Source organism: Syngnathus acus, chromosome 1, assembly GCF_901709675.1.
Source record: "Syngnathus acus chromosome 1, fSynAcu1.2, whole genome shotgun sequence".
Taxonomy (NCBI): Eukaryota; Metazoa; Chordata; class Actinopteri; order Syngnathiformes; family Syngnathidae; genus Syngnathus; species Syngnathus acus.
In genome coordinates, this window is record NC_051087.1 from 2,610,313 (window position 1) to 2,633,579 (window position 23,267).

Sequence of the window (23,267 nt, forward strand, 5' to 3'; positions counted from 1 at the left end):
CAGTGTACCTTTATTTTAGTTTTATCTTTTTGCAATTAAGTGTTTGAAATATTGAAGATTAATTTAATTATCAGGCCTATTTGTTTGGTGTTCACTTTATATGCTTTATTTGAGGACTACATTTCAATTTAATCATTTAGTGTATTTGTTTTACGACTTTTTTAATCCCCAAATTGCCGTTTGAATAGTGAATAATAATGATTCCAAGGGAGACCTCGCCCAGCTCTTTATCCTCCGTGCTTCCCTCCATTTCTCTCCCTCCCTCCTCTTCGTGCTCTTCCTCTTCATCCTCCCCCTTGATCAGCTTTAATCTCCCGGACTCGTCAGGGTGTAGCACCGCCGAGCACCATGACGACACCGGCTCTCGGCTAACTGGGAATCCGCTCTCCACGGTGCCATTCCGCGGGAGGGGGCAACCGCTGTCCGTCACCACCGTCGTCACGAAGGTGAGTACTTAACCGCCGTGTACGACGACATCTTGGCCGGTGTTACTAAGCACTTTCGCTCACAACATCCGTGACACGTGCACCTGCTAACTTTAAGTGCAGCCCCTTTTATTTATGGGTATTAAAATAAGTCATTTCAAGCAGAATGAATACTTTAATAAAGTAAAAACGACACGTCTGGTGGTACTTAGCCTTTCTGTTTTGGTTTGAAAGCGTACTTCATATTTTATGCAGGGGCGTTTTCGAAACATCGGTGGGGGCACATTCACGTCTACTGTCTAAAGTTTTATTTTCACCACAACTCTTAACTGATAAAACTCGTAAAATTATTCTTGGGGATGACTCTTTAATACACGGTGATTATGCGGTGCAATTTAACACAATTTCCTTCCCACTTGAATGAAGGAGAAGCAGGGGCGTGTAAACGGCGGGGGCGCCGGGCAGGCACCTGAGGGGGCAGGCACTGATGATAATTGTACCTTTTGCCATATACTGTAGTTTAAAAGCATTTTATCGTGAACAAAGCTACAGTGGAGCCCGCTATTTGTGAAGGACAGAGACAACGTCAGCCCAAGAATAGTGAAAAATCTACGTATCATTGACATGCAATGATAAAAAAAAATATTTCAAAAAACACTTATTATTCCTCGCAAAAACTGGAATGTGGGAAAGAACATTCCCCACTAACAAATAACATTACAAACAATATTAATTTACTCATGAGGATAAGCGGAAGATGAAAAATTGAATGAAAATGTTATCTGACACAATTCACGACACTCATAGTTGTCAAATAGTTCAATTAATTATAAAATATTCACTGATCAATTTGATGCTTATAGTTGTTTGTTTACATTTGAAGGGCCGCTTTGCTCACAGAGCTTGTATTGACGGCGTGTTCATGACATTCATTCTTTCCTCCCCAGCAGGGGTGGTGTTGTTTTCAGTGAGACCCCCAGTAGGGCAGATGCTCGGGGTTTGCTCCCCATTGTGCGTCCTTGCGTTGTCGTCTCGCGCCCACGTCAACATACTTAAAGACAAAAGAGCAAGCGGTGTGAGCGTGTAATGACCCGATGCTAATGCTGCATCCAGTAAGCCTGGTTGTATGTACAGTTTTAATTGAATTTTAGAGTGTGTTTGTTTGAAATAGTTCTGATATGTTTTTGAAAAATTTTAGTTTAGTGCTTGAGGCGCTTACTTAATATTTCGAAAATGAATACTTAGAAAATTCCACAAAGATGGCTGCCGCGATCAAACTTCCCGTAAAGATGACAAATAACCAAATTCCAGCTTTGATGGTGCTATTTTGCAGGATCTTCTTTCAAAAGTGGCCAAACATAATCGAAAAGACCGTTGTTGCTCCGATGCGCCCATTTTGCCAGCTCTCTGTGTGAAAGACAAACCTTTATGTGAAATCCGGGCATCGGTTTGAACACGTTAGCCAAACACTGTTTTATTATCCCTGAGTCAGGACTTTTTTTTTTTTTAAAGACCGGTGCAGACTTGTCTTGTAATAAATGAGTCAAAGGTGTTATGCCACCTTGCTAGCCGCTACAGTTTTGGGGTCGAGGACCAACAAATTGTGGACCTCTCTCAACCGGATAATGAAATAATTCATCTATAATTCCGAGGCGGGAAATGAGCAGCCAAATTATAGTGGGTGCTTCCATGTGGACTCGTTAAAGTTGATACATGAGGCGTGTTATGTGGCACGTTGTTAACACATACCTGACATTCCCACACTTTGTCCAAGTGATGACTCACATCTTTGGCTATGTAACAAAAACCCACCGGCGCTACAGATGCCCCTCACTCAAAACTGTAACTTGAACTGTAAATTATACGTTTTTTTTTTTTTCTTTCTATCTGATTTTGAAGCTGCAGTTTAGCATATATTGTGTACAATAAATACAGTCATTAAATGTTATAAAAGCATCCCACGTTATCAAACCGTTATGGTCAGCGCTGCTCGTTCTCGATGTGACAGCTGCGGCAGTGCGGATTATCTGATGCTACTCCCACGTGGCCCACAGAGCCAAGGGATTACATCAAATTAAAAAGTAAAATAAAATGTGCGTGTTTGTGTGTGGATTAGTTCCATGTCGCGCACTGGGGTTTGGGTGGAAAAGAGGACCATAATCAGATCAAAGTCTTGGCATGTTGAGCATCAAAATGGTGGACAAAGTTTGTTGTGTCCTTTTCATGCCACTTTTTTCCCCTCCGAGCATTGCATGATTAATCGTGTTTTGATGCAACAGAGGCACAAACATTGTCAAAGCAATCACCAAAAATCAATAGTTTTTAAAAATAACTGTTTATGAAAATATAAACCTGACCCCGGATAATAAAATAGCAAATAAATGTTTCATTATTAGGCCAATATATAATGAGCTTTTAACTCTTTTGTCCTTCTTATTATTATTTATTTAAACTTTTCCTGCTGTTTAACAGCAGATGGGTCATCGGAGTGTGATTTATTATTCATGAGGAGAAAAGTAGTAAGTGACTCGTGGATGCTAGCTAACGATTTGATGCAAAAGTTTGCAAAAATAAGTTTATAATAAACCTTTTTTTTTTTAAATGTAAACAAAATCTTAACATTTGCTTTATTTCTTATTTACTTATTTGTGACATTTAAAAATATTTTTAACATAGTATATATGTAATACTGAAATGTAAAAAAATCTAAATATTTGCTTTATTTCTTATTTACTTATTTGTGCCATTTAAAAAAAAAATATTGTAAAATAGTATATGTAATACTGTAAATGTAATACTGACTATTTCCCCCATCCTGTACAGAATACACGCTATAGATCTATGTCCAAGTGCTATTAGCACAGCTGCTAGCCGGTGCTTCCTGTGTATGGCGTATCGCAAGACATTAATGTGTTTAGCTGATGGAGGAGATGTGATTAGCGGCCTGTGTGTTGTTTACCAGCAAGGCTCAATGCAGTGTCAAGATAATCCCCCCGCCCGCCCGCCTTTGAGCTGCGGAAAGTGAAACTCACCTTGACAACAGTCGCTATGGTTGGCCTATAGCAGGCCATGTGAATCCAAGGATGCTTGGAGCGAACAAGTGGTTAGCACGTCTGCCTCACACTTTTGCAGTTTGGGGAAATTTTCAAGGCTCTAAATTGTCCGTGGTTTTGAATGCGAGTGTGACTGGCTTAGGGTTAGTAATACTGCGTTACTTCCTGTTCATATCTCCCCCTTCACCCCTTTTGATTTGAAATAGGCATCTCGAAAAAGCAAAAGCTATCAACAAAGGCCTGTTCCATTCTTCACGCATGTAGTCATCAAAAAATGCCTGACTTCACTCGTGGATGAAACCAGCTGAAGCGTATCCGCTAGTTTCCTGTGATGTGGATCCAGTGGAGCTGTTTGTTGGCTGTTTTCTAACTGCTAACGGATTAGCTTAGCGGTGAGATCATGCACAGTATGTGTTAAGGTATTCGTGGGTGCCATTGGAATGGCCCGCGTTGCACGGGCACGCCGAGCAATACGTAAGCGGCGTGGGGGCGGGCGAGCGGTGAAATCACGCTGACATGCTGTACTTTGGCCGTCAAAATGATGAAACGGAGCCTTTTATTTTAAGGCTGCAATTCCTTGGCGATCAACTTGGACTGCTGTGTTCGTACGGTACATCTGCGGAAAGTGTTCAACTTGAATTGTCGGAGGCACAATGTTGTGTCCCGCCTCTGATTTTGTTTTTCGCTTTTTGTTAGTGGAGGTTATTCTAAACTGCATTTCCTTTTATTTGCCTGAGTGCTAAGTTGCTAAGTGCTTGCGTGCGTGAGTGGTGGCTAATAGACTATAAGGACAGGGCAAGAGCTAGCAAGTCCTAAGAGATGCTCTGTGATCAAAACATCAACAACACTAATAGCTGGACATAACACAAGAGCCAGTTAAGCTAATTGCCAGCTAGCTTCTGTGAAAAACACAAGCGCTAGTTAGCTAGCTAAATTGTGTGAGAACACAAACGCGAGCCTTTTGATGGTGACCTTCCAACTGCCCGGCGTTGTCGCTTGTGATTAGCCGTCTGACTGTATTTTGACTGGCAAACACCTGCCCGTTGCCTTCCGTGTACTCTACGTTCCAGCTGACTCAAGCAAAAATATATTTCACAAAAGAAAGCAGATGAAAAGAGGCAAAATATTTCAATGGATGGGACTCTACCAATTGCATTCTAAAGCGGGGGTGGTTTTATCAGTCACATGAAACAAATAAAAAAACTCCCACAAGTTTCTTAACAATTTTTTTTTCTTCCTAGGCACGTATTACAACTTAACTCTGATAACATTGTTACTGTATTATTCCAGAAATATGACTTTATTGTCTTAACATTCTGCTCTTACAAATGGCGAGTTATTTTTAGGTGCCGCCAAGTGTTTATCAGCAGTGACCATAGGACTTTGCTCCCTGCAAAGCATTATGGGTTGCAGCATTTTCCAATAATTGATAAGTAATCCATATTCTGGGTTCTACTTGAGCTACGCCGTTCAGTTTAATGCAAGTTATTGATCAGCCTATCGGCCCCTCCCTTGTTTGACCGTGTGAACGCCACTTCATCAGTCTTTTTTTTTTACGCTGTCCTCGTACGGGCCAATCAGTTCGCGTTCTCAGCTCTCTGGTCGAATGGCCTCTTGCGTAACCTTTGCCTTGTGGACAGGCGAGTCTCCCTTTGCAAAGACACCGTTGAGGGACACACTTGTCCTAATTGTAGTACAGTTCGGAGACAAATAGACTCCGACTTTTTATCCCCGTAATCCTACAACTTTATTCCCGTAAAATTCATCCTTGTAATTTTACGCCGTAACACTTCGACTTTTGGTCTCGTGTGTACCTAGCATACGTATATTGCGACATAATTGGCCTCTCTGTCTGTTTCTCTCTCTCTCTCTCCCGCCTCGCTCGCTCGCTCAAAGGGAGTGTACACACTCATCTTCCCTGTGCTTGTTCACACACGCATTTACCTTCACGCCGAGTGTGTGTAAATGCAGCGTCGGAGGTGGACGTACTGGAGATAAAGTCAATGTTTCTTTTCACCCGTGCCGATCCGCTTGGCCCCGGAGTCATAACAGAACGTCCCTCAAGGACCCCTTCCCATTGAGGTTCCCCCTCCTCCGGTCAGGGTGAGTCTCGTTCTTCTCCCCGAGCGAGTGCTTTCATGTCCTGATGGGACAGGTCACTCTGTGGAATTTGGCGTCGGCTTATTGATCTTTTCACTCTGCTGGCTACTGAGTCCACAGCTGCACTTTTTTTTTTTTTTTCTCCCTGGAGTAAAACTCTCGGCGAGCTTGGACAAGATCAAACGCAATTGTGTGGTGCCAACTTGGGTTGTGTAGTCCTCAAAACGGATCGCCGCAGGCACACGTTGTCATTGCCTCCTCCAGAAGTTGGCACCGCAAGCATGACAATGACATCATCTGCGGTCTGGAGCCACTGTGGTCCGTGGCTTGGACTGGGCCATTTTATGGAATTTTGAACCTCGTGGTCTGCATGTCTGCCTCACAGGTCTTAAGTTCTGGGTTCGAAATCTCAGCTGCATGTGCGTGCGTACTTGCAGTTCCCTCCCACCTCCCGAATGCAAGTCAAACGTGATTTGATGCCTTGAATTTTGAAATATTATGTTTGGTTGACTTTTTTAATTGGGGCAGCGTCGTGGACTAGCAGTTAGCACAACTTTAATTAGGAAAACATATAATTAAAAAAATCAAATTAAAAATAAAATAATTAAATAGAATACAGAATAAAGAATTAAACAGTATAAAAGGTTTTAAAAGCAACACTATTGATATAAATGTTAGCGCGTCAATGGTGTTTCCATTGTATGTTGGAATTTAGCTGTCAGGCACGTTCTGTGGTTATTTTACAGCGAGGACACAGCATGTAATTCTCTTTTTTTTATGTTTAATTTGACAGTAAACTTCAACTGGGAGTGGCATTAAACAGCTTGAAACCTCACACATACCCAAAAAACGCCTCCCACAATTCTCCATTCCAAATTCAGGACACAAGAGTATTTTTTAACCGGTTCCAAAAATTCCCACGTTCCTAAAACTCCACATTTTAAACGTCAAATCCAACCAGCAATTTCATTCTTTTTTTTTTTTTTTGCTTCAACTCCGTTTTCACTCTGCGTATTTTAATAACATGTTGTGTTACCACTCACCCATCGGCAGTTGAGTAATCCGTTCCAGACAGCCGCTATGATAAAACCACGGTCTACCAATCACGCCGTCCAAATTCAGTCTTGTACGTGTTAATCATTACATCTCTCAATGTGTTCTCTTCGCCATCCGCTTGAAAAAAACGACTTATCTGATAGAGATAAAGCTGGACGCCACCAGTTATTCATTTGCCTTCTGTCAAGCGCAAATTTCTGGAAATTTCTATAAAAACGCAAATTCGAAAGCTTTGATTTTTATTCACGCTAATTAAGACCAAGATTAATGTGGTTTAATAAACTCGTACTACTTTGAAGCCTTCGTTAGATTAGCTAGATTAGCTCTTACGATAGGTCAAGACTCCCTCGTAAGGTCAAAAGGACGAAGTTGCCTTTCGGGATTTAAATCTGCAGGAGGTCACCGTTGTTTTGATTGCGAGTGATGGCCGACAATTGGATTTAATTTATTGATGTGGGTTAGCGTGCTTAGTGTCACAGTGCCATGTAAACTTTGAACTCCCCGCGATTGTTTGGCCAAGAGAGGAGCGGCCGCTTGTGTGCTCGCTCATTATGACTTGCTTTAAATGCGGTATGGTACTGCAATACATAGACACAGATGTGCTGTATACCAATTTTCGTCTTCGCTCTGTGAGCCAGACGTGGTCAAAACGTACTGGCATAAATGAATACATCAAGGGTTATTTTTAGTTGTTTTTTTTGATCAGCGAGGAGCCGCGTGTAAAAATAACCACCTTGGTGTTTTTCGTCATCTAAATCTCAGACGGGCTGCCCGCCCACCGCTGAGACTGTAAGATGCCGGCTTCTGTTGCCTCATTACAACCTGCTTTTTGAAGACGCCATCTAAAAGTGCATCTTGGTTTTGCGCTCTACTAAACGTTTGAATGGAAAAGAGGTTTAAAAAAAAAAAAAAAATGCAAATATCACTGAAGAATTTTGCAATTAATACAGAGTAACACCATAAAATCAAGCTACGCATTACACAAGTGGAAAAAAACTGCCAGGTCGACTAATTACCCCAATTTCGTGTCGTATGGACACGATGATCTGCTGACTCTTCGTCCACTCCCGAGAAACCGTTCGTAACACCTCCTCTTTATTTTACAGTATGTCATTCAACACAATGCAGCTCTTGCAAGTGTTGCGAGGACCGATTCATGCCATGCCAGCAGGACGTGCCAAGAAACGTCTTGGCCGTCTAACTTGGCAGCTCGCCCGCCGCCCTGGCTGCTCGCTGATCGACCTAAACGCTGCCAGGGATTATCGCTAAGTGTCAACAAACCTCTGTCAGGGCACGCTTTGGTGACGCAGTCCAACAAGGAGTGGAGATTGACCCTTGGCCATTTCCAAATCATGCTGTCTCTTCTTACCTCCACAATATGCTAATAGTAGCGTTCAGGAACGGATCTAAATAAAAACATTTCAGTAGCTTTTAACGGCCAGGATGGCTTTTTACCCGGAAGGCTTAACGAATCTCCTCAGCATTGATGGGAAGACATTCCAGCTTCTCAATGGCGGCCCGAGGGCGGAAGGCGATAGAGAAGAGCGTAAACTGACACGTGGTGTGTCACTTTTCTCCTTCTTACTTTTTGTACCTCTCTTAATTTGAGCCTTCTTCTTTACCTTTTGGACTTGTCGTCTTTGCTTCGGAGGAACTCCCTGCGCCTCTACTGCTCTATTTATTTATTTTTTTGAGCCAGTCGTATGTTTTGACACATTTCCCCCGGTCAAGCAGCTGCTCAGTCTCAACGTCAATGTCCGTCAAGCTTCTCCGCCCTTTATTTATAAGTAATGAGCGTACATACAGCAGCCAAGCCAGCAGGCAGGCAGGGAAAGTAGCCAAGCAGACATTCTGGCTAGCTAGCCTTGGTCCCAGAGGACCAGACTCGCTTATCTTGCGGCATAATGACATATGCATCGACTATCTGGAGAGACAGATAGGTCACTCCAAAAAGTATATACTGTGCTTCTGTTCTGGGAAATGTCTCGTCATCCTTGCTTGGTCGATTGAATCGGTAGAAAAATGAAAAATTTATTAGAGGGAATTCAAGTGCTGATGGTTATTACCACACATCTCTTCATAAACCAAATGTCATACTAGCCTGAAAAAAATATCAAAATTTAAAAAAAAACCTAATTGGCTTCAAAAAAGTGGAAGTGTTTAAAGTTGCGCAATTTTTTTCTTTGTCCGCAGATCGTATGAATAAAACTCCCTTCTCTTTTTATTGTCAGATGTCATGGCGTCCTCAGTACCGCAGCTCCAAGTTCCGACATGTGTACGGCAAGCCGGCACCCAAAGAGAGCTGCTACGATGGCGTGCCCATCACGTGCAGCGTGCAGGACAACAACTTCTGTGCCGTCAACCCTCGCTTCCTCGCCGTCATCACTGAGTGTGCGGGGGGCGGGGCCTTCCTGGTCCTCTCTGTCCATCATGTCAGTGTTTATACAAGTAAAATAATCGAGTCATTTTTTTTTTTCTCTTCTACAACATTCTACTTTCTGCTCAGACAGGTAAAGTGGACCCTCACCACCCGCGAGTGTCGGGCCACAGGGGCAAAGTGTTAGACGTCAAATGGAATCCCTTCGACGACTACTGCATCGCCTCCTGCTCTGAGGATGCCACGGTTAGCAAACAGGCTCTCATTCTCGTGAATAACAGGGAGGGAGAGGCAAGATCTTTTTTTTTGGTGCCTCACAAAAAGGCTTAAACCAGGAGTCATCCCACACATTCCTCAGGAACACATCATCGAGCTTTACCTCCTTGGAAATGATGTTTGCGCTTCACTGGTTGACTTCCAAATGCAGTTCTAATTATATTCCTGCATAAAAATACACAGGGTTTCTGGTTTTTGCCTAAAAAAAAAAAAAAAGAAGTCAGGAAAAGCCTACTAGAAAAGCTGAACTTTATTTGATTTGGTCTTTTTTATAAGACAAAAACCTTGCATTGAACAGGGGTGTGTAGACTTTTTAAATTCAGTGTATATACTGACTCGGTCCGATATAATCCCATTTGTGGAAACGTCAGCAAATGATTTCCGAGTGGATTCGTCCTTTCCCCTTCCGTATTTATAAAGATTTATAAAACAAATTCTAATTCTTAAAAAAAAATATTCAGAAAAAAAAAAGACCTGAATGGTAATAGCATAATATTCTATATGCAGAATAATTGTCTTTATTGTGGTGTTGAACTGGTGACTTGTGAATGAATGAATGTGCATCTCCAGGTGAAGGTATGGGAGATCCCTCCTCACGGCCTGCTCAAGAACATGACGGTGGCCTGGAAGGAGCTCCAGGGCCACAGCCGTCGGGTGAGCCTCATCGAGTGGCACCCCACCGCCAACAACATCCTCGTCAGCACGGCGTACGACTACAAGGTAAACGCGCTACTCTCTGCGCCAAATACTCCAAACAAGCACGGGAACATATCACAATGTAGCCCAAAAAAACTTTAAAGCCCAAAAAAAGACAAACCAAGCCAGTTTTACCTTTGATTGATGTGTCCTGTCCTCTCGGCTCCAGGTGATGATCTGGAACCTGGACTGTCCGGAGCAGGTGATCAAGAATCCTGTGCGGACCATCAGCCTCCACACGGACGTTGTGCTGTCCATGTCCTTCAACACCGATGCCACCCTCTTGGCCACAACCTGCAAGGACAAGAAAGTCCGGCTCCTGGAGCCGCGCTCGGGGACCCTGCTCCAGGTAATCTTGGCAAGCTTAAACCTTCTGGGCCACCGTACTTCGAGTTTTCGAAGGATCCTACCTCATCCTATTAGTTCTTTAGTTTGCATTAAATATTGTAACCTTGGCGAAGACACCACTATTTTTTTTTTTTTTTTTTTGGCGGACAGCGATTTTAACTCGCTTGTGTCTGAATCCGTTGTGGCCTTCCGGTTGCCAGGAAACCAACTGCAAGACGCACAAGGCCAGCAAGGTGCTGATTCTGGACAACGTCAACAAGCTGCTCACCTCAGGCACGTCCAGGTGGAACGACAGACAGATCGCACTTTGGGACCTGGTAAATTCTCCAAACTGATGAAAAAAATGTTTTGGACTGAATCCACTTTATTTTACCATCTTACTTTGTTTTTATTCAAATTGATTCTACAGCTTTCATTTATCTTCTTAATATTATTTTCAAAAGAAAATGATCATGATTATAATCCATTATCATCTCTCAATGGAAAATTTTGCAATTTTATCTGACCCCTTTGTGTTATTGACTTCATTTTACTGTGACACGGTATGCCTGAAGGTGTGATATTGACTCCATGCAGGAGAAACACTTATGAGCATTTGTAATATTGAGAATGTCTGTCACGTGTGCCAACGACAGATTATATTCCTCTGACCTCATTTTGCGTCGCTGTCACTTTTGCCCCAGTGCGACGGCAACAAAAATAAAAATAATAATCCAGCTTTATGTCCAAGTGGAAAACTCCAAGGGTGCGTTTTGTTTGCAAGTGCGGAGTTGGCAACGATAATCGGAAAACTCGATGTAATGCGTAATGGCGCCACAGATAGACAAGAAGGTGAAGTAGTGTACAACACTGCCACCTAGTGGACAAATTGAAGGACGAGTAGCTCCTGACTTTTATGTATTTTATCGCTGTCCTTTTTTGTTTTTACCAAGTTGCTTCAGTTTAGTTTGTTTATATTGACTTAATTCTTACGGCCATGACATGTACCTGGAAATTATTTGCCTTTTCTTTTTTTTTTTCAGGGTGACCTGTCAGTGCCTTTGGTAGAGGAAAATCTAGATGGTTCGTCAGGTTTCCTCTTTCCGTTCTACGACCCGGACACACACATGCTGTACCTGGCCGGGAAGGTGAGCGAGCATCCTTGACGCTCTCTACAAGATAGTTTTTCTCTCTATGTATCACAAAAACAAATTTAATTTGGAAAAACTGATTTAACGACGAGGCGCTGGTGTTTCTTTCAGGGGGACGGGAACATCAGGTACTATGAGATCAGCTCGGAAAAGCCGTACATCCACTACCTGACGGAGTACCGCTCCAATTTACCTCAGAAAGGGATGGGTGAGGAACGTACCGATGTACAACAAACCTTTTTTGTCTGTCTGTTGACGCTCAAGCACCTGCAAGCAAATCTAATGTGCAAATAGCCAGCAGGCTTTGGGTAGTCAAAGCAGCTGAAAAAGCCGTTCAGCCCAGAACATGACCTCCTTTTTTCTTGTGAATTATTTTTTTTCTTTGAGTTGTAATCGTCAGAATTTTTCTCTGTGATGGATGATGATGAATTATTTGCAAGATTTTAATAAGAGTGAAGTTATTTCCTTTGCTGTTCTCAGGTGTGATGCCAAAGAGAGGCCTGGACGTGAGCATGTGCGAAGTTTTTCGCTTCTACAAACTGGTGACCATCAAGACTCTCATCGAGCCGCTGTCCATGATCGTCCCTCGCAGGGTAAGAGGAAGCCCTCGCCGACTCATCGCTTTCTTCAAGCGGCATCATATTTTGTCAACTTTTACAGTCGGAGTCGTACCAGGAGGACATCTATCCAATGACGGCGGGCAACAAGCCCGCCTTGACTGCCGACGAGTGGCTGAGCGGCATCGACAGAGGTCAGCGATATTTCTGCTTATTCCTGAAATCCGCAAACGTCTCCATTTTCCTATCGCCTGGTGCGTAGGCCCAGTGCTGATGTCGCTAAAGCCCGGCCATCCGGTGGACGAATCGAACGGCGAGACCGATAAGGCTCACGGTAGAGCGTACATTAGGGAACAGCCGGGCGGCGGCAAGACGGCCAACAACGGCGTGGCCGGAGACGGCAGGACGGTGGTGACTAACGGACAAGACTTCCTGCTCTGCTCGCCACCTAAAACGGAAAATGAGGTAGTGAATGATGATGTCACACGAGTGTGGGCTTTGATTGACAGGTTTGACAGTTGAGGATCTGGGAACTAGATCAGGTTAACTTGTCATTTTGCTGTGGGCTGCGGGCATTTTTCAATTATGCCATTTTTTTTTTTCAAGGAGCTCTTCATGTATTTTGCAAGATACAAAAGCAAGCATCTATATTGCAATTTCAGCTTTAGTAAACATCAATGTTTTCTATACATATTTATGCAAATTAAGGCCTACAGACGGAATGTGACTCTGATGTTGATGTTGTCCGCAGCTTCGCGTGAAATTCCACAAGCAGCAGGACGAAATCCGGCGACTGGTGGAGCTTCTCCAACAGAGGGACGTGCACATCAAGCAGCTGGAGCTAGAGATCAACAATATGAAAAACTCTCAGCAGAACTCACTTTAACACAGTTCTTTTTTTTTTTTTAAGACAAGCACGCGCTTCCTGTAGTCTCATATAAGGTGCACATATTGTTGATGTAAATACACTCAGTGATTCTTACCCACACGCTTTTAAAAACTTGCACACTTTTATTTTATATCGCAGCTATGCAATTTTTTAGCTTTTTTTTAAAACGCTTTTTGTAAGCGGAAAGAAAAACAAACATGCTGTCTGCTTTAAAAAGGAAAAAAAACAATGCGTAATTGTATGTGAGCCCATTCTGTTTGTTGGCATCAATGTTCAAAAAAGTACACTGAAAAGAAAAAACTAGGTAAAACTGATATTGTGCTTCCTTTTTTTGTTTCTTTTGCAATGATTTGAATCTTTTCATCCACTCTTGATGGCAGCTTTTGTAGAGGCCAAGACCAAAGGCACGCTTTCGTCCTCATCTTTCATCCAGCATTGGTTTGTTTTAATTGGGAAGTGCAGCGCCAAATGAATGGAAGCTCGGGCTTGACATGTTTGTGTATGGTGCAGTTCTTTACTGTGGTTGAGTCACTGTGAAAAAAAGTTGGCATTTCATTAAAAAAGCCTCCACTGAACACCTCTTGTTCACTTTTATAAAAAAAAAAAAAGAAAAAATCATTTTGCCAGGAATAAACTGGCAGGTTCAACCGATGTCATTGTTGTCTGGTGCGTTTACTGATTTTTTTTTTTTTTTCCCTGTGGAGTTTTCAGATGTCCAACTTTGTGAGTGATGATTGAACACACCTTGAGTCTACCGACGAACATGTGAGTACAGCGGAGGTGAAGTTTTAGCAAACTTTTTCTTGCTAAACTTTAGACGTCTGTCTAACATCCGGGGTCAGAAAAATAGCCTCCAAAATAACATTTCACACAATAGATCACCATTGTGACGTAGTTCAAATATGTGCCTATTAAGTGTGGAAAATGTGATTTAGCATGATACAAGTCGTGTGAATCAAAAAGTGAGGGGCGAATCTAACGTTTTGATATAACAATTAGGACACCATCAGCAAATGTTAAATTTTTATTTACAAAGTTTTTTTTGCCATACAGAAAGTAAAAATGTCGCTACAACCATGACTTGTGCAACAGGTGGCCACGCTAAAAAACAAAACTGGCATGGCTCACTGGCTGCACAGCTGCTATAGCAATAATTTTATTGGGGTGGTGGTTGAGGGAAGCGAAAGGAAACAACACAAAAAGAAAAAGAAAATAATAAACCCAAAAAAAAAATTTTTTTCAGTCAACAAAATATTAAAAGCACAGACCCAAAGACTAGACCAGTCCCAAAGTTCTCACACGGGATAAATGTTGTGGGATTGACAGTGAAATTGTGGAATGCTGAGTGGCAGGCTGCCTGAGAATCCCGGGATTGTTTGAGGGGGGGTTAAGGTGGGGTCGGGTGGCTTTCGCTTCCATGGAGGCGAGGAACGGGGTGGTAGGTCGGTAAAAAAAAGTTGTTTGGTAGGGATTGGAGGAGGGTTGTTGGTGGCGGTTGGTCCACACTAGCCACCCATCCAATATAGTCTTGGCCCAAAAAAGGAGCTCGGAGCTGGGGTTACGGGAAGTGGTGGAGTAGAGGATTGCGAGTCGGAGGAGGTCAGGTGTTCGGGTTGGTGTGTGGGTGGGGGGCTAAATGCGCTCCTCTTGCTTTCTAGTCGTCCTCTTCGTCGTCCTCGTCCTCATCTTCCTCCTCGGCTTCCCGCTTTCTCTTCTCACCTTTGCCGGTTGCTGTATCTGAAATGAGGAGGGGGAGAGAAAAAAAAAAAAAAAAGATTAAGGCTATATATACTGTTGCCGCATTAAGGTTATAAATTAGTTTGGTTTATGGTTTCATTTAATTTTGACATTTTTTAAACATTTTGTTGAATCGCCTTGGAGGGTATAACTGACCTCAGCACTCAATTGTTTTGTTCCCCCCCCCACCCCCCGCCGCCAGAGCGTTCAGCAAAAAAGCAACGTCACCAAGAATGAACCGGGTAAGACGGCGACATCTTGTGGCAACTATGCGACATTACAAGATTTTCACTAGGTCCTTACTACTTAGCAACTCCAATATTACAAATTGCCTCTTTGGAAGACTTTCAAAAACATTGCTCCTTTTTTTGTCCGATTACAAAATTATTCTTGAAGTATTTTATGTTGACATTACTCTGACATTTTCCCCCGGTATCCTTTTGACGTCCCTGTGATATTAACTTTATTCTCATACATTTTCCCATTGTATACCTTCATCGTCTTCATCCTCATCGTCCTCTTCATCATCTACTTCCCCGTCCAGACCATAGTCCTCCTCCTAGCATAGGAAAAGTTTTTTAGGTTTGCATGAAACCTGGGATCATCTTCATTTTTGTCTTTACCTCGTCTTCACAGCTGACCTCATCATCCTCTTCTCCCTCGACCTCTTCCTCGTCTTCTTCGTCCTCGTCTTCCTCATCTAAGTCATCGTCCTCTCCATCCTCATCCTCCTCGTCCTCTCCTTCTGGGGGACAAAAGATAGAGCTTATTGCGTTAAGGCGCTGCAATCGAGAATTTAAGTTCAAAATGAATCAGACCAATTCACTCTGATTGACCAAACGCAGAAAACAGGTAAACCGCTTTCCAAAGCTGTTCACAAACATGATGAAAAATTTGATTGCAGACTCCAGCCTCGACCGCTTGCCACCTACCTTCGTCATCGTCGTCGTCCACGCCGTCCACCTCGACATCTGAGTCTGAGGCCTCCTTGTCCTCGCAGTCATAGCCGTCCAGGTAGATGAGCTGGGGCAGCAGTTTGAACACGCTGTCCTTGTAGTCGCAAATGGAGGTCACGTCGCAGTTGAACAGGTCCAAACTTTTCAGGTGTTTCAGCTTTTTCTGCGAGTTCCACAAAACCATGTTCCACATTCATATTCCGCCAGTGGAAGATGTTGGCAAAAAAAGAGAGAGAGCGAGAGAGAGCTTTGGACATACCAGTGGTTCCAACGTGCTGAGTTCTTTCAATTTGTTGCCGCTCAGACTTAGATGTGTAAGGTTGGGGAGTTTCTGTGCTAAGACCTCCAGGCCACCGCTGATTTTGTTGTCGCTCAACTCCAGCTGAAAGAGAAGAGATGGTGCTTACTACTTAAATGTCTCTCAACATAAGGCGAGTGAGTAACCCCGGCCGCCTTACCTTTTTGAGCTTTTCTAGTCTGGGTATGTTGGAGATTGATGATAAGCCGACATCTATCAAACTGAGGAAAACCAGGTTGACAAACTCGTCCGTGAGGCCTTCGGTATTTCCGTCGGCCGTTTTGCAGTTGTCGAGGACGAGTTCTCGTACCTTAAGTGTGGAAAACAATACAGCTCTTATTTTTAAACAAATAGAAATTAAGAAGTTATATACTCTTTTATGAGGGCCCATGTACTTGATGATGCATACTAAAAATGGAGGGACTAGTTATGTGCCCTTTGAAATGTGAGGAACTTGATACAAGTCATACACTTTTAGAATTTTTGGGACTCAGGAGTCGTATACTTTCTGAAAAAAAATAGGGAGTCTTGTTCTTGAAAACTTGAATCTTAATGAAATTTTATGGACTTGATAATTGTTGTGAAATGTCTAAATATTAACTTTACGCTTCATGTATTTTATAACTATAAGCTACTAAATGTAACTTATTGCCCTATATATTGCACAAGACAATCAAACCGATTAAAAGAGTCACCATCTATAACCCTAAAAATACTATGAACGAAAAGCAATGTAGTTAGTTCTAAATCCTTAGTTATAAAGGCGCAAGTGTGAAGCTGGAGGTAGTTCTGTCCAATTAAAAACTTAACACTGCTCGCGCTGGTCATCAAGTGTATTTACAAGCCAAAAAGTTGGGATTTCTCCGGATAAAACACAAAATTTGAGGCTATCTTCGTTTAGAAAACACATTTCCATCACTTGTTACGTTCACTGTCGACACGTGTAATTGTCGGCCAGGCCATGCGAAACCCTGCTTGCGTGTTCGCATAGCCTGTGACAAATGCAATGATTGTTTGGTTTTTTTTTTTTTTTTTTTTTAAAGTCAGCTAAGCTACAAGCTAGCAGCTAGCACCCCATTGCCGCCGTGCAGTAGACTTGAAGTGTGCGCGGCCGCCATTAGCCCACGCCGCAGCTACGGGCAGGATTGCGAATACACCCTTTTTTTAGTGCACACTTTTCACGTTTTGTTCGCGCTCGGCGGAGAAAACGGAATATTCCTCGTCGTCGAACGAACGGCGCCCGTGTTTTTGCTTTGATGGTGTTTTGTGGTAAATGTGTGGCGAAGGGGAAAACACTGCGAACGGAAATTTAGTCCCCCTCAAAAAAATCAAAGATGGAGACTGTTTCTTTCTTCCAGACCTTCAAAGACGACAGAATGGCAACATGGCGACCTACGGAGAAACAGTATGCCTCTCCGAGCCTGTTTTTTCTCAAGTTACACGCGCTGTTAAATGGACATTGTGGCAGCCGACGTGTTATCACAGTTGCCTTTTTTAAACACATTTGGCCGTCGTTTTTCAGTCCCGATGACAAACAGCGGGCGTCGAGTTTTTGTCTGCCCACGCATGGCGCCCGCCACTAGGTGTCGGAACTCGTGTCAATCCGAAGGAAAACTCGACTTTTCGGTTATTAAAGCCATCGGGCTACAGCGTAATATCCCGAAAATATCATGTCGAAAGTGACAACGGCGGCGTTTACAGTCATCGGGATGCGTGTTTGATTGTATCGGGGATTTAATGACGCCATGCATTTTTGTAGGGCTGCCACCACTATGGCGGATGGGCTAATATGGCGGGAAGACTGCAAGTCGGGAGGCTGCCGTTTAAAATGAGCCACACGAGCGGTTCGCCACGAAATAACAATGTGACCATATTACACGTTTATAATAGCGGGAATCCCGTTATTAAGTCATTATTTTGTAGTGCGCGGTGACTTATTTGCGAGTTTTGCAACACTCCCTTTTCAACTTAACATCTCCACACGCTAAATAACGGAAATACACTCGATCTGATCATTCTATACGAATCAAGCTAAAATAAAACGAGTTAAAAGTGGACATTTTGTGGACTGCTTTATGAGAGGGAATGTGTCGTTTTTTTTTTTTTTTGGTTTTCATACCGAGTGTGACTATTAGCGCTAACCTAGTTATAATGACGTGACTCCCGAGCGGAAACGGCTGTTTTTTAAATATTGGGGGAAAAAGAAGACCGTTTCGAGCACTTTCGCTCAATTCGCATGATTAGGTCCTAAACTGGAACAATTTAATGAATTTTTTGTTAAAACGAACGCCCCCATTCAGCGGTTAAACACCATGCTAAGTAGCAGCAAACATGGCTACCCAAGTCGGTAGAAAGCCTCACCGCGAGGGCACCGAAATGCAGCAAGCGTGGGGCACTGTATTTCCCCCAAATGTCCCCAGAATGTAAGGTCGGGTCGGGGCCGGGGTGGCTTTTGGATCTGGGCTGCCGAACACACGCGGGGGGTGGCGGCTGCGAAACGGTTAAAGCGCCGCAATAACGCCGAAGCGAGCTGAGGAATTGCCGTCTCAAAGTAGCAAGCGAACGCCGCGTTCCCCCTTCGTCTCTTGGCGATAGGCTCCGCTTCGATCGACAAGAGAACCGCGCGGTGTCCATTACGTTAACCGTACTCGGAAGCAAATTTGAGGGAAGAAAAAGTAGCAAGCTAAGCTAACGCGGCTAGCTCCGTAGAAAACTAAAGGGCTTTGCTTCTCAAAAAAAGCACGACTCACTTCAGATGGTGTCTTGTTTCTGAGCTCCAAGTGGATCCTGTTTTCCATCAACATGGTGCCCGCCGGAGGTGAAACTTTTTTCTCGCCGGGGCTTTTTTGTTTTTCCTTAAGAGGGTCCTTCAGTCCAAAACGTAGAGAGAGATGCCCTAACGGCGGAGGGAGAATATGGGGGGGTGGGGGGTAGCCGTGTATAATGAACTGAGCCGACGCTAAGTTAGTCGGAGAGGAGAAACCATGGAGGGAAACCGGACTGAAACAAAATATACTGCTCAACAGCGCCACCTGCCACCAGAAACGCCCAGCCCAGCGCCTCCTAAAGGGGAAACGGCAAAGCTTTCAAAACAGAGCTGTGCTGTGTTTCTGCATTTAAGTTTAAACAAGGTATCAAGTTAATTAAAATGTTTTATGCTTTAGTTAATACCGTTTAAAAAAAACTTCCTGTACGTTACTTTTAAATAATAGTCAATGTTGCTTTGATTATTACTGTAATTATTGTGATTTGATCAATAAACAACCTATTGGTTTAAATTTGCTGCCATTTCTTATTTTAACAAGTCATTTCTTTTAGTTTGCATAAATTATCAGCTCCTTAAAATTCCCCAAAAGTCCACAAGATAGTTATGTGAGACTTCAGAGCATGCATTTGATTCAACATCCAAATTCTTTATTACTCTTGTTTGAATGCTGATGAGCATTCAAATGGATGGAGTATTTTTTTTTTCCAAATTCATTTTAATTAATTTCTCATTTCAAACGATTCAGCTCATTCGGAGCAACCATGCTACACATTTTCTGCATTCCTCAAATTTACATTTCTCCCATAATTCCACTTTTCTGACATTCCTAAACAGGGGTTACAAGTAGTATCTTAATATATACAAAAATGTATACATTAACGTTGCAATTCACGTATTTTAAAGAATATACCAGAAGATGGCACTGTTGTGTGATTCCTCAACATAGGCTGCATTGTGCAACTTTTTTTTTTGCAGCACATGGCGTCCATACAGCCATCATTCATGGACTTTAAGAAACGTGGGCATACCATTCGAGAAAGTCTGCTCACTTGCTGAATCGTCTCAAAGCATCTTGGCAGTATCAGCGCAAGTATATGTTGGTTTCCTCTCTGGTGCTCAAACCTGATATATGGGAAATGAAAACTGTGGGGTATTTTTCTCTTTATGAGATATAAACACATCTAGAGTATGAAATAACATTCTAGCAAAAGAATGTCCGTGGGCCACATCCAACCTTCCTCCACTCACAATGTATTTTACTTTGAAAGATGTGCTTTTATTTTGTCCACATTTTTGGACACTAGTACATGGTTGCCAATTGAGGAACATTTTTGTTATATTTAGCATCTTTTCTGACCATCTATATTTTAAAAACCAAACTGACAAAAATAACAACAGTACTCTGAATGTTCGCAACATTCTTATTTCTTGCACAGTGGAGGGAAGATGATTTGGCCTGATAATATTCCGATTATATCTATGCAAAATTCCCTTGCCACACACAAATTCAGACCAATCATTGGGATGTGTGCACCCTACTTTACTGTAACAATTGGGGCCTAGAGGGAAAATAAATCACTGAGATCAATTTCAGGCCCTGAACCCCGAGTGTGTGAAACTATTTTTAAGCGCTGCTTACAAAAGACAGATTCTTAACAAACAAACAAAAATCCTCTTCCTCTAACATACAGTAGCTTCTGGAACTATTGGCTTAGTTAAGTGTTATTTACCCTGCTGGACTGCCTCCCCTTTAGACACACACACTTACACAAACACACACACACACTCCTGGGGCTCAGTGTGCTGTGAGAAGATTGAGAACACACCCCTGTTGAGCTGCTCTCCCTTAGTGAGAGATAAGTATTGAGAAAATTTCTGTTAGCAATGAGATGAAAATAAAAAAATAGTAGCTACGGATTCCTGACATGTAAAGCTATTCAAGACTTTTTGTACCTTGGACAATTTCCACCCTCACTCGTTTGATATTGGCTAATTTAGCAATCATTATCCAACGTCGGTCAAAGGTTACTGCTGTCCTTCGTGACAACTCATATTTCATGTTGTTTAACTGCTCACTATCTTTTTTTTTTTTTTTGGTGCGATATTATTTCTTATGGCGCCGCAAATTTAGCTCGGTGAAAGCATGCCAACTTCTCCGGCTTTACGAACATGATAAGACCAGCTCTCGCAGCTCAACGGTAATGGTTAACTAGATAATTTCATATTTGGGCGGGAGTTGAAAACAACACCCCCATTTTTTTTTCTTTTCTGATCGGCCGCCTTTCAACAAGCTGCCGTTCATTCATAGCAAAGACTCACCATGGAGGAGACGTTGCAGCAAGAAATTGAATATAAAATCCAGAATGAAGAAGACCAAGGTATGGTTTCAATCTTGCTTTTTATTTGAGATTCAAGAGCAACTTTAATGAAGAAAAGACTTGTTTGCATTGTTATTGTGTCTTATTTAGCCAATCCAAGTCCTCTTGACTATTGAATACAAAAGTTGTGTACAGATAAGAAAAAGAGACCAACTACCAAAAAAAACATTTTTTCTTGGATTTCTTCTTTGTTGGTGAAGATGTTTAACCCAAAAAGCTTCTTCACTACTTCTAGATTAAAGTTGAAGCGTCTTCAACAATCAAGAGCAAGTTCAGATGTCCTCTTGGAGTTTTTTTTGCTTGGTTGCTGAAGAAATTTTACCTCCATTTTAAAAAAAAAAAAAAAAAAAAAAAAAAAAAAAGAATAGAAGAAGCCAGCCAGACTTCTTGGTTGTTGAAGGCCGTTCACCTTTATTTCAAAAGCACCAAAGCAACCAACAGAGACAGTTTTTGATCTTTAACCTTTAATGAAAATGCCTTTTGGATGAAAGTCGATCCCTCTTCTGTGTTCTGAAAGGTGGAATCCGTCGACGATTGCGAGATAGAGAACTTCTCAAGAGGAAAAGAGCCGAAGCGGAGCAGAAGGAAACTTGCCAGTGGGTTTTGGGGTAAATTTGTAGAAAAACAAACATTATCTAGTCAAACAATTGAGTATTGGATGGTTGTTCGACAAATAAAATCTGTAAAGCTCGAGACGGTTTGCAAAGGGTGTGGTTTCTACCGTGACAACATTATCACGCCTTGAGATTATCACAGCCCTGTTTATACTCAATGTGGGGCAAGAGCGACTCCCAAAGGTTGCTCCCGTCTGGTCGTCTCTATTGATGCTTACATCCAGGTCATGGACTTAGCACCATTGGCTTTTTCAAAGGCATCAAAAGAGCAACATCCGCCATTGTTGAGACTAATCCCAATTGCGGGGGTCTTTCAGATTGGAGAGCCTGGGGAAAAGACAGAAGTACGACCAGAGGAGAAGCACAAAGAGGAGGGGGAGGCCCAGGAAGACGGATTGCACTGCAGAAAGCTCCCAGGTTGGGGATTCCCAAGGTCCTGTTGTTTTGGTTCTTCCACAACCAGCGTTAGGAGTGGACTCTCTACCCACTGTGGCCAGCGGCAGTCTGGAAACCGTCTCGACGTGGTCGCCCAACCCCGTCCTTACTCCACTTCCAAACGTAGCGGTCGTTTCACCTCCAGATCTTGTCCCGCCACCCATCACAGCTCCTCCAGATGTCTTTCCCACTGCAGTTCTTCCAGATCTGGCCCAAGATCCGGCCACCGTTTCAGCTCAAACGTCATCTACAGATCTTGCTCAACCTCCCAGCGCTGTTCTTCCAGATCGGTCCACCGCTCCAGATCAGGCTTTAGCTTCAGATTCAGTTCCTCTCACTCCCGTCCAGGATCTGTCTACAGCTTCGGCTCAGTCTTCTTCTCTCGATCCAGATCTCGTTGCATCTCTCACCACAGTTCCTCTAGCTTCTGCCCAAGCACCAGTTCAATATTCAGCTCCAGATCTTGTTCCAGCTTCAGATGTTCTTATTCCCACTCCATCTCAAGCCACAGTTGCAGAGGTAGTTGAAGCTCCAACTGGTGCCCCTCAACGGGTGGAGAACCTGTCCACAGAGTCACAAGGCAAGGAGAACCTTGACCTGGTCCTTATTGAGGCCCTGGGCCCGGACCAGCTGGAAAATGATGTACCACCAACTCAGGACGAAAAAGCTGATGAAGGTGATTGAATTTGTGGATGAGAATACAGCTAAAGATAGTTTCCCTCAATTGCCTGTTTTGTTTTCCAGATGTGAGCCAAAAGCTGTCAAATTATGAGGCAGAATAAAATAAGATATTCACAATTCCGACCTTGTCTTTGCTGCCCCAAGACTACCTCCCAGGAAATTGATTCTGATTCCCTTTAACTACTTTTCCGACACTGACTCATAACAAGAGGCGCAGTCTTGTTTTATTGTCTTGTTATTTACTTCAGTATTATTTTGGTCCAAAATGTGGTGGCGGCTGTTGTGCCAGAACAAAAACAAACTAATCATTCCCTCTAATACAAACAATGTGTTTCTTGTCATTGTGAAGTATTCTTTTAAAAATGTTATGCTTCTCAAGCATTGTAAATGAGGAATTATTTTGTTAGCTCTGTAAAAACTATTTCACCCAATAAAATATATTGCGCACGTCTGCAGTTCTCGCTATTCATTGTTATCTCGGCAAAAAATAAATG

At 42.8% G+C, this 23,267-nt stretch overlaps 3 protein-coding genes across 11 annotated transcripts; 2 read left to right on the top strand and 1 right to left on the bottom strand.

Annotated features, from left to right (window-relative positions):
• The first annotated feature begins 287 nt into the window (after nucleotides 1–287).
• Nucleotides 288–13,482, top strand: coro2a (coronin, actin binding protein, 2A). Of its 2 annotated transcripts, none has more exons than XM_037261148.1 (12): nucleotides 288–446; nucleotides 8,866–9,066; nucleotides 9,141–9,257; nucleotides 9,858–10,007; nucleotides 10,153–10,332; nucleotides 10,532–10,648; nucleotides 11,354–11,458; nucleotides 11,573–11,669; nucleotides 11,942–12,054; nucleotides 12,122–12,212; nucleotides 12,281–12,483; nucleotides 12,770–13,482. In XM_037261148.1, exons 2-12 carry the CDS (start codon nucleotides 8,866–8,868, stop codon nucleotides 12,902–12,904), a joined length of 1,509 nt encoding a protein of 502 aa, XP_037117043.1. In that variant the 5' UTR covers nucleotides 288–446; the 3' UTR covers nucleotides 12,905–13,482. The 2 variants fall into 2 exon arrangements, with proteins under 2 accessions (XP_037117043.1, XP_037117131.1); XM_037261236.1 differs by lacking the exon at nucleotides 288–446 and adding an exon at nucleotides 5,392–5,581.
• Nucleotides 13,483–13,918: 436 nt separating this feature from the next.
• On the bottom strand, nucleotides 13,919–19,020 carry anp32b (acidic (leucine-rich) nuclear phosphoprotein 32 family, member B). 2 transcript variants are annotated; one of them, XM_037266015.1, is made up of 7 exons: nucleotides 18,649–19,020; nucleotides 16,059–16,208; nucleotides 15,860–15,982; nucleotides 15,577–15,763; nucleotides 15,268–15,386; nucleotides 15,137–15,203; nucleotides 13,919–14,644 (listed from the first exon to the last, which is right to left on the bottom strand). In XM_037266015.1, exons 1-7 carry the CDS (start codon nucleotides 18,700–18,702, stop codon nucleotides 14,562–14,564), a joined length of 783 nt encoding a protein of 260 aa, XP_037121910.1. In that variant the 5' UTR covers nucleotides 18,703–19,020; the 3' UTR covers nucleotides 13,919–14,561. The 2 variants fall into 2 exon arrangements, with proteins under 2 accessions (XP_037121910.1, XP_037121821.1); XM_037265926.1 differs by having other exon boundaries at nucleotides 15,268–15,389; nucleotides 18,649–19,017.
• Nucleotides 16,208–23,228, top strand: hemgn (hemogen). 7 transcript variants are annotated; one of them, XM_037263619.1, is made up of 7 exons: nucleotides 16,939–17,303; nucleotides 19,641–19,761; nucleotides 20,797–20,863; nucleotides 20,957–21,043; nucleotides 21,561–21,651; nucleotides 21,975–22,768; nucleotides 22,837–23,228. In XM_037263619.1, the coding sequence occupies exons 4-7, from the start codon at nucleotides 20,986–20,988 to the stop codon at nucleotides 22,872–22,874; spliced, it is 981 nt and encodes a 326-aa protein (XP_037119514.1). In that variant the 5' UTR covers nucleotides 16,939–17,303; nucleotides 19,641–19,761; nucleotides 20,797–20,863; nucleotides 20,957–20,985; the 3' UTR covers nucleotides 22,875–23,228. The 7 variants fall into 7 exon arrangements, 6 of the variants coding, with proteins under 6 accessions (XP_037119514.1, XP_037119612.1, XP_037119442.1 ...); XM_037263717.1 differs by having other exon boundaries at nucleotides 20,974–21,043; XM_037263547.1 differs by having other exon boundaries at nucleotides 16,940–17,303; nucleotides 20,797–21,043.
• Nucleotides 23,229–23,267: the final 39 nt, after the last annotated feature.

Excerpts from the sequence above, each read along its gene's own strand:
- coro2a (XM_037261148.1), top strand. The coding sequence starts at position 8,866 with ATGTCATGGCGTCCTCAGTACCGCAGCTCCAAGTTCCGACATGTGTAC. Across the intron at positions 9,067-9,140 it reads TGGTCCTCTCTGTCCATCAT|ACAGGTAAAGTGGACCCTCA; the intron begins GTCAGTGTTTAT and ends CTTTCTGCTCAG. Across the intron at positions 12,213-12,280 it reads GCTGAGCGGCATCGACAGAG|GCCCAGTGCTGATGTCGCTA; the intron begins GTCAGCGATATT and ends CCTGGTGCGTAG.
- anp32b (XM_037265926.1), bottom strand. The coding sequence starts at position 18,702 with ATGTTGATGGAAAACAGGATCCACTTGGAGCTCAGAAACAAGACACCA. Across the intron at positions 15,983-16,058 it reads GACTAGAAAAGCTCAAAAAG|CTGGAGTTGAGCGACAACAA; the intron begins GTAAGGCGGCCG and ends CTTCTCTTTCAG. Across the intron at positions 15,204-15,267 it reads AGGTCAGCTGTGAAGACGAG|GAGGAGGACTATGGTCTGGA; the intron begins GTAAAGACAAAA and ends TTCCTATGCTAG.
- hemgn (XM_037263457.1), top strand. The coding sequence starts at position 20,723 with ATGTTGTTTAACTGCTCACTATCTTTTTTTTTTTTTTTGGTGCGATAT. Across the intron at positions 20,864-20,973 it reads CCAGCTCTCGCAGCTCAACG|CAAAGACTCACCATGGAGGA; the intron begins GTAATGGTTAAC and ends GTTCATTCATAG. Across the intron at positions 21,044-21,560 it reads CCAGAATGAAGAAGACCAAG|GTGGAATCCGTCGACGATTG; the intron begins GTATGGTTTCAA and ends GTGTTCTGAAAG.